Consider the following 9,912-nt stretch of genomic DNA (forward strand, 5'->3'; position numbering starts at 1 on the left):
GTAATGAATGAGGCTGGTTTCCCTTCAGCCAACCACAAGAGGGAGCCCTCACCCAAATACTGACACTATACTGATTCTTCTATGGCGACTTCCTGTTTGTACTATATAAATAGCCATGCTTCTCCATTGTGACTTTGTGACGTAATGCCAGTTTCACTGTCTTACCAAGCGTTATTCTCCTTGCCTGTTTATTGCCTACTTGTTATGACCATTGTGCCTGCTTTCTGGATTACCGTTTTTCTCTGTTTGCCTGGTTGGACTGATTACCTGTGTAACGACTACTTTGCCTGCTTCAACGATTATGTCTCTGCCATGTGTCTTGGATTTGTTTGCTGATTGTAATAAAGTTCTTGCATATGGATTCTACCTTCGCCTCCATGTCGAGTCCCTTACAGTAAGTAGGCTCCTTGAATTTCACAAGGTGAATTGTGGACAAAGTATAACTTGTTTGCTGGGTAGTCCTCCAGCAAGGGATGTTGTTGTGCTGGTGTCCTCACAAGGCTTTAACTAAACAGATTAATCAAAGACCATGCTGGTAAATTTCATCAGCTAGGTTGCGCTGTGAAAAGCATGGATATGATGGTCCACCAGCAAGACAAGCACCAAACCAGCACTTGTCAGTTTGGACCAGCATGGGAATTGCATGTTGGTTAAGCTGTATATTTGTTGTTGTTGTTATTGTTATTTTAAATTGGGGTCCAAATACTTTTTGAGGGGCACTGTATAGCATGAAAGCATAATCTGAGGAAAAACAACTGTCATTCTGTGTAATTAAGATATTTATTAACACACATTTCAAACATGCTCAAGACCCAAAATACCTGTATTGAAATATTTCAAAGAAAAATGTATAGAACATTGGGGAAAAGTCTCCATCAGTACAGAAATCTGTATTCTACTGGATTTCTCTTCATAATTATGTCTTCATTAAAAGGCTTGATTAAAGTAATGTTCGCAGAAGTTGTAAACAAAGACATCCTCTCCAAACCCACAAATAATGCAAAATACATGTAAAGATAAATAAATGGACAAATGTACGAATAGACCAATTCACTAGTTTGCTGGTTCATATAATCCCATAGTGCGATAAGGTAAGCAGGTTTGGCATGCTGCCCATACCTGAGGGGCACAAATATGGGACCAGGCTTGAGCTGTGTGATCCCCTCGTTATGTGGTTTGGAAGATATGTTAAACAAGGTTTTTAGAAATAAGGTGTCTTAGAAATAAGAATGTCGTGGGAGCGAGGTAAGCGACCGCTTGCATTCCCATGAAATGTAATTGATATGGTTAGATGAACAAGCTCCTTCCGAACCTACGGGGGGATGGAGCCAGTTCTATTCTGGATATACAGGATGAATATAATGCCAATATCATAATACAAGTCAACATGAGTAAAGTGAGAAGATTAATAAAATGTGAAGATGTGGCTCTGTCTTCATACAAAACAGAAAGAGACAACAGATTTGGAACATGAATGAGGTTTCTTTAAAAACAAACAATTTGACCCCCCCCCCCCCCAACCAGATGCCCATAATCACATCCAAAGACATTGTTACTCATCATAGTTGGTGCAGATGAAGTTGAGTTTGTCAGTTTGAGGAAGGCTGACCCAGCGCTGATCTCCTCCAGACTGAACTGCTCCAACTTGCACTGCTTCACTACAGTCTTCCACCCCTGTCCCGTTACCTGCAGCCCAGTTCTGATAACACAAGATCTCTCCATTCACCCAGAACCAGATGCCCAGAGTGCAGGAATGACGTAGACCCAACCACACTTTAGCAGTGGAGGCTTTTCTAGTCAATTCCATCACCCAGTTCTGAATCTGTTCAGAGTTAACTGACACCAGATCCACATGATTCTCTTGGCAGTATTTCAGAGCTTCTGTCCAGCTCAGATTCTGTTGAACCAAAACCAGTTTATCTGGAAACAAAAGTCAACAAACTTTAACGTTAAGGCATATTATTCTAAAATGGATCCAGATTGCAATATTTTTCTCACTTTACATTTGAAATTTTGGATGTCATTGCACTGAAAGAGATTCATTCTCTAGATATTCTCACCTTCATAACAGACAAAATGAGATTTATCATCGCAGCGCCTGTCATCCCATTGTCCATGGTCTGTTTTGACCCCAACCACTGCACATTTGTCATTCCCCCCACCATTATTACCTATGTTTGTCCAGTTTCTGAATGAGGAGTTACTCTGATCTGACCACTCCCATGAGTCTCTGAACAGACCGATCCAGACTGGTGCATTATTCCTGATCTTCTCAATCTGTTGATTCTCAGTCTGGTTCCTCACACTGACCAGATCTGTGTGATACTCTCTGCAGTAAATCTGAGCAGCTCTCCACGTCATAGGCTGAAGTACAGGGATGTATCCTTTACTGCTGTCTTTATAAGAGAAAGTTTTCACAGACATTAATTTACAATGGTGATTAAACAACAATAATTCTGCACCAATAATTTCACAAAATGCAGTTGTAAAAAGAAAAATATTGGGTGCTTCTCAGTACCCTAATTGATGCTTCCTCTTTTCCTCTGTCCTACAGCCTGTGACCCAGAAACTGATCAATGTCCACCATCATTAATGATGTATCAGTTCTCTAAATGCACTGCAAGGAGTTGAGGACAGAGGAAGCATCATAAGAAGGCTTGAGCGAGGACGCATAGGTAGCCGGAAGTATTCTTTGTCAAAACACCTGATGAACGCATATGTTCTCCTCCCCTGTCACTTCTGCCACAACAGTTTTAAATTGTTATTTAACCCTTTAAAGCCTGAGCCCCAAATTCCGAAAATTCCATTCTGTGCCAGAATATGATATTCATATCAAAATTCATATTATATTCATATTCATATAACATCACACACCTGAACTGTATATACCATATTGAAGAGAAGAACTAGCGCTTTCAAATGATATAAATATATGTATGATTATTTAAGGCTAATCATCCTTTATCAATAAGATTTCACACAGCAAATGTTACAAAAATCTTCTCCAGCCACCATTCTTCATCAGACAACTGCATTTTTAACCATTTTAATTACAAGCAATGTAGAATAGCAGACAGATTAGAAATATTATCTACTGTTTAAAAGTTACGACCATTCTAGTGATTAGTGGGAAAATGGGGAAAAAAAAAAAAACATTTAGAATGTTAAGATACATTTCACATGACCACTCCTCAAATACTCATTTTGAGCACCTGTAATAATAAATTGAGATTGCATCTGAAATTGAAGGACACAAACACTGAAATATACATTTTGTGTTCAATAAAACACACACTTTATTTAATTTGAACATTAGAATTTCACACGAATTATACAGCAAACATACAAAATCAAACTTTCAAACTATCTACAGTAAATACATTTTTAATAAAGAGTGCAGGAACAGAATATATATATATATACATTCATAAATACTCAACAACTGCAATAAGTTGGAGAGAAGAGAGGGAGAAAAGAGGGGAGGGGGAGGACAACACCAGTAAACACAGCCCAATCTAGGCCTCTTCACGAAACTGGTCACACTCAGCTGAGTGCCAAAACTGAAAACAGTTCCTATCACGAACCAATCAAAGTGTTTTGCCATACATATATTTTTATTTTCAGCCCTACTTTTCAGATAGCATAGCCAACATCTCTTAGAGGACTCTTCAAATTTAGGGACATGGGCTGTGTGGAGTGATGACAAAGGAGGGACTACAGGCTTTAGTGTATGCAAAGGGAAACTTGCCAGGTTGTCTCTGAAATCTATCTGGGTTAAGTTCACTGGTCTATGCTCATCCCCTGGTGCCGCATGAATGTGTTGCCATTCCTTAAACAATATGAAACTATTGATGACGGCAATGTCTATGAAGTGGAGTCTTCCACTACTTCTGAGTTTTTTGTAGGACGTCGTAAGATTTTATCATTTGGTCTGACCTATCAACACCGTCCATGTTTTTGTTATAATTGCTGATGAGAGTGGGCTGGAGGGCTACTTGTTTTGTCCAGTCGCCATAATTTTTTTACAAACCTAGTAATTTCGGTTGAGCCATTCGCATTGTGGAAATTGGAGAGGTAACTGCATGCATGTCCTTCCACTGAATTACAAGTATATTCCCCTCAATCCTACACCACCTCATATCCCCATGAGCTGTCTTGCGTTCCCATCTTTTGATGTCTTTAAATTCTGCAGGAAACAGTTTACGATTCACCCTGCATGTCCCACAGGCATTAGTTCCCATTTCTAACAACTTAACCATAAGAGCTGAGGACGTGTAAAAGTTGTCAAACCAAACATTGTGGCCCTGGTCTTTGAATGGCTGCAGTAACGATTCAACTACTTTAGTGGCCAAGTCAGTGACATGCCCATCATGACTACCTGTGTAAACATTAAAGTCGAGAGTATACCCCGAGTCTGATGTTGCAATTACCCATAATTTAAAACCCCACCGAATAGGCTTGCCCTTCATGTATTGTTTAAATCCTGACCGAGCTTTAGACTTGACCATACGTTCATCTGTTGTGAGATTTTGGTTAGGCTGAAAGAGTTGCTGGCATTTTTGTTTGAGGTGGTCCATAAGATAACACAATTTCCTAATGCGATCCTGATTATCTTCTGTGGTAGGGTCTACAACATGTAGAGCTGCTAAAAGAGCCTTGTAGTAGTCACACAACATAAATCCCCTCGCCCACGTGCCCTGAAGTGACTTGGTTCCCCAATGACAATGGAAATCAGGGAGAATTGAAAACCCATGTAAATGAGCAACCCAAGAAATTTGTAAAATTCATTGGGGGTCACCTCCATCCAAGCTCCTTGGTAGCTGGAATATGATGGACAGTTTAGGATGAGCTCCCACCCCTGACGGTTTGTAAAGCTGCATATCTCAGCAACTACAGCCTGAGTAAAAAACAGCATGAAAAAGTCAATTTCTCGCAACATCATATTGGAGGTTGACCGCACAACTTGACGCATGCTACCTAAGTCAATACCGAGTGGACGGCTAGGCTTAAATGGGAGAGGTTTTGGTGCCTGTGAATCGATGTCAGAGTATGAGGGATAAGAAACAAAGTCAGGGAAGCGTTTACACTTTCTAGCTGACTTGGGACCTGTGCAAGAATGGCTAGCCATACCCAAAATAATAAGCGTAACAGTGTTAGTGTTACTGTGAGTATGAGTCATATGAGAAATAGAAACAAACAATACATACACATTCATATATACCCAGTTGATGGTCTTGGCTGGGGATCAGGTTCCATCTCCTCTTGGTCCGGGTCTTCCTGCAGTAGTTCCTGGTCTAGCAGATCTACCTCCTGTGTGCTTATGCCCTCAAAAGCAGGGAGCCATAGTCCCTATCCATCTTTACAACAGAAAAAAGTACACAATTGGTAGCCAGCAGCGTGTTCTTCACAAATCCATACACTGAATAGTCACCAAAGGCTTGCAGACTAACCAGAATGTCCAACATTTACCTTGTGAACAGGAAGCTACACACAATCTAAAATCATGTCTGTGTGATGGATTGGTAAGGCTATCCGCTAAATTATAGAAAGATATCTACCATTTTTTTTATTACATGGGAAAATCAATAAGCTAGATAACTTATCTAACTAGCAGGCCAGTTTCCAGTCAGATCTGAACAGCGTAAAAAAAAAAAAAAAAATGTTCTGAACAGCGTCTGCTCTCTGCCTCACATTACTTCAGGCGGATTTTCACAAGCGACAAAATTGGCAAAAAAAGTTATTGATATTTAGTTAAAAATTTACATAGTATTGCTAGTTAATGTTTATTTAGCAAGTTTCACAGAAACTGACAAAAAATCTTTATATAAAAAGAGAAGGCTCCTGATGACGGTCACGTTTTGTTCCAGAAAAAAAATAAAAATATCTAGCGCCACTACAAATAAATGCTTTGTAACTAAAAAGGTTTAGTTACACAAAATTGGCCAAAAAAGTTATTGATATTTAGCTAAAAATTTACATAGTATTGCAAGCTAATGTTTATTTAGCAAGTTTCACAGAAATTTGCTTAAAAATAGAGGCTAGATGCCTGTCTGATAAACGGTGACGGTCATGTCATTTTTTTCCAGAAATAACTAGCGTTACTCCTACAAATAAATGCTTCGTAACTAAAATGTTTTGACTTTCAATAGACAATATTGACAACACCTGTTAAATAACTTGTCTTACCTCGAAAGATCGCCTCAGTTTTCAATTTGCAGCAGTAAGTCCAACACTGGAAGTAATCTCCCGGGATAACTTCTCTGGCTCCGCCCAGGCAAATGGAGGATTACGATGATGACAATACATTTATTATTCACGCCCAGTAACCCCTTAACCAATCATATGTGCTTTTAGCTTATATTGTCATGAGTATCTGGCAGTTTTCAGAAATAAAATCGGTGATTGGACGGCGAAGATATTGAGACAGGAACCATGGGAATAATTGTTCCAAATTTTGAATGCTCCAGCTGGAAAGGGTTAAACCTTTACAGTTTAAATAAACCATAATTGTCACATACTCCAACAGTGTATCTTTAATTATGAGGATTTATAATGAATATATAATTTGCATCAAGCATCTGAGCTAATGCATTCAAAGACGACACTTTGAAGTGATGCTAGTGTGAGCAAGAACATTCCATTACACAAATACATGCCGCTTCAATTGCTCCTTCCTTGCATACTTTCCTGACATCCTAAGAGAGAGGACATGAGGAAAGGAAACAAGGATGTAGCATACAGCACCAACTGTTTTCAAACAGCTTTTCGAAAACACCCTCTCTCTCTTATCATTGGAACAAAAAGATAGTCCCGTCCCAAACTCGCAACATTGGTTGAGCCAATGTTACTGCATCAGGCAGGCCAAGCCGCTCAAACAGAAAATTTTGGAAACTGACAGTCACAGTGTAACACTTTTCAGGAAAATCATCATATGAATGGTTTACTTAAACAGCTCTGAGAAAAAAAAAAAGAAAATAAATAAATAAGAGACCACTGCAAAATTATCAGTTTCTCTGAATTTACTATCTATAGGTATGTGTTTGAGTAAAATGAACATTTTTGTTTTATTCTATTAAGTACTGACAACATTTCTTCCAAATTCCAAATAAAAATATTGTCATTTAGAGCATTTATTTGCAGAAAATGACAACTGGTAAAAATAACAAAATAGATGCAGTTTTCACAAAGTAAACACAATACTACTGTTTTAACTTAAGAATAGTTCAGAAATCAATATTTGTTGGAATAATCCTGATTTTCAATCACAGCTTTCATGCATCTTGGCATGCTCTCTACCAGTCTTTCACATTGCTGTTGGGTGACTTTATGCCACTCCTGGCGCAAAAATTCAAGCAGGAATTCAACAGACACTAGTGATGGTTCGCGAACGAGTCGTCTCTAAGAGCTGGCTCTTGTAGGTGAATGTTGGGAGCCGGCTCGCATATCAGAAGAGCTGAATCTATTTATAAAAATATAAAAAAATTAAGATATGAATCAAAAGATTTAAATGAATAGAATTAATGAATTCAAAGAACGAAAAAAGAAATAAAATAATATAGGCCTGCTCAAGCGCACACACATTCGTTCAGCCTCACCTGTTGTTCCTGTCAATCAGACACGCAGTGTCAACCAATGAACCAAAGATGTGTGAGGGAGGGCGAGCCAACTTATGTTGTTCAGATTGTATTTGTTTTGAATGGTTACATTTATATGCACTTTGTTTATATACATTAAAAAGTTATACTTTAAATGCAAATGCAAACCAATGCATTTTTAAATACATTGTGATTTCATTTAAAAATGTAATTAGAATTGTTTTAACACCAATCATACTATCAAACTATCACAAACTGTTTGACTTGAAAAATACAAAAATATATTTTTTTAAAGAGCCGTTTGGGAGCCAAAAGAGCCGGCTCACTGAAAAGAGCCGGAATGCCCATCACTGTCAGACACTGGAATGGAATGACTGCCACACATGTAGAGATGCTGATTTAAGAAACATTTGGAGTGGTCTCTTAATTTTTTCCAGAGCTGTAGTTGTCTCTGCATATTAGACCAGTATGGAAGAAAGTATTTTAACAATAAAATGTTGTTCTTTGATAAGCAAATTATTTAAAAGATGAAGATATTGTGTATAGCACATAATTCTGTGACTGCTGCACTCACCATTGTAACATATGAAAGTTAAGCTGCTATCACAAGGAAAATCATTCCATTCTCCAGGATTCATGTTACTACAGTCACCATCATAATTTGGTTGAGTCGATGCCCAGTTGCGATACTGTGAATTAATTCCTGTGTAGAACGCAGGGTCACCCAGAGACCATTTCCATTTATAACTGACAGTCTTCTGCAGTCCAATCCAGACATGCTCAATCTGATCATCATTCACACTCTTCAGCAGCTCTTCTATGTCGTTCATGTTGTCAATGGTGGCCAGATCTGTGTAATTCTCTCTGCAGTTTCTCTGAGCTTCAGTCCAGGTCAGTTTCTGATTCACAAAGTGATACTGACGTGGAACACATGCAGATGAACTGAAGACAGCTGAGAAGAGGAAAAATATTGAGACAAACTTACACAATTCACAAGGATCATACTAATCATAATAAAGAAAAACTTATACACACTCACTCACCTGAGAGAATAAGAGTGATAAATGTTTTTCGCTCCATTTCTGAGGAGATACAGACAATAAAAATATCACATGAAAAAATGAAGTTCAGTGATTAGTTCAAGGTGTATGAAATTCACAAACCTTAATTATAACTATAAAATAATAACACATAATATAGTAATCCTAAATAAAATAGTGACGAGTAAAGAACAGGTTTAGTTTAATGAAAGATCATGAGAGTTTCTCTTACTCTAGTTGTGTCTGTTTCTCTCTTAATTCCTGTGTGTCTGTGTCTCCATCCTTCATCAGTTCATACTGATATTCTGGATCTGTTCTTCAGCTCCTCCCATCAAGTGTGCGTGCATCACTCAAAACATTGTGTTCATTGTGTTTCTTCCTTATTATGTATTTTTTCTTTCTCAGCCAATGGCTCTTTCTTCTGATGATGACATTGACCTTTAGTGTGAGTCCAGGGTGTTCAGCTGTATGTGTGTGTACTTGTTTGTGTTAAAGTAAGAATATGTCGTGACTCTCAGGCTGCTTGATTTGAATAGGAAAGATAGCAGAGTTTGTGAATCTGTGTTGTGTTATTACTAGCTGCAAAATTCAAAACATTTGGTCAACAGATATTCATCAGGAAGGTCAGTAAACAAAGGATCATGCAAAAAAAAAAAAAAAAACTTCCTCCTAATTTGTGTTTTTGGCTTCATTAACATACTAAATGTTGTGTTAATGGAAATCTAAAAATGTGAAAATACCAATAGCTCAGTTTAAAAACAATAAAAGTCAAAGGATAGTTCCCACCATGAAAGAAAAACTAATATGTGTGTCTGTCTGTCTGTGTGTGTGCGTGCGTGAGTGCGTGTGTGTGTTTGAGGCACCATATAGGGTGTAAATCAAACTTCACTTATGCAAACATAGAAAACACTTGCATATGTAAATGACTCACACATGTACACTATGGAATGCTCTAATAAATACACATGGAATGCTTGCACTCATCAATGTAAAACGCAGATCGATACACCTATATTACACTCACATATACATATAAACTAGACGCATTCACATTCACTTTTGAAACGCTCACGCATTTATACAAACTCAACGCATGCCTACACCTATAAAACGCTCATGCATACATGCAAACTCTATGCATGCACATATGCTTATTAAACACTTATCATGCTCACTTACATATATACAGGGGTGTAAAGTGATGAATTACAAATACTCTACTGTAATTAAGTAGTTTTTCCCAGGAATTGTACTTTTTTAAATGTGCAGTATGAAAG

General features: G+C 37.9%; 1 protein-coding gene across 1 annotated transcript; it reads right to left on the reverse strand.

The window, feature by feature from the left end:
• Nucleotides 1-1,534: 1,534 nt before the first annotated feature.
• Nucleotides 1,535-8,915, reverse strand: LOC127442566 (macrophage mannose receptor 1-like). The gene is made up of 5 exons (XM_051700702.1): nucleotides 8,868-8,915; nucleotides 8,639-8,677; nucleotides 8,166-8,547; nucleotides 2,061-2,389; nucleotides 1,535-1,920 (listed from the first exon to the last, which is right to left on the reverse strand). The coding sequence occupies exons 2-5, from the start codon at nucleotides 8,673-8,675 to the stop codon at nucleotides 1,553-1,555; spliced, it is 1,116 nt and encodes a 371-aa protein (XP_051556662.1). The 5' UTR covers nucleotides 8,676-8,677; nucleotides 8,868-8,915; the 3' UTR covers nucleotides 1,535-1,552.
• Nucleotides 8,916-9,912: the final 997 nt, after the last annotated feature.

Source organism: Myxocyprinus asiaticus, chromosome 1, assembly GCF_019703515.2.
Source record: "Myxocyprinus asiaticus isolate MX2 ecotype Aquarium Trade chromosome 1, UBuf_Myxa_2, whole genome shotgun sequence".
NCBI lineage: Eukaryota > Metazoa > Chordata > Actinopteri > Cypriniformes > Catostomidae > Myxocyprinus > Myxocyprinus asiaticus.

Coding starts and splice junctions, on each gene's coding strand:
- LOC127442566 (XM_051700702.1), bottom strand. CDS start 8,675: ATGGAGCGAAAAACATTTATCACTCTTATTCTCTCAG. Junction 2,390..8,165: donor TTCATATGTTACAATGGTGA/GTGCAGCAGTCA, acceptor TAAAGACAGCAG/TAAAGGATACATCCCTGTAC. Junction 1,921..2,060: donor TCATTTTGTCTGTTATGAAG/GTGAGAATATCT, acceptor TTTTGTTTCCAG/ATAAACTGGTTTTGGTTCAA.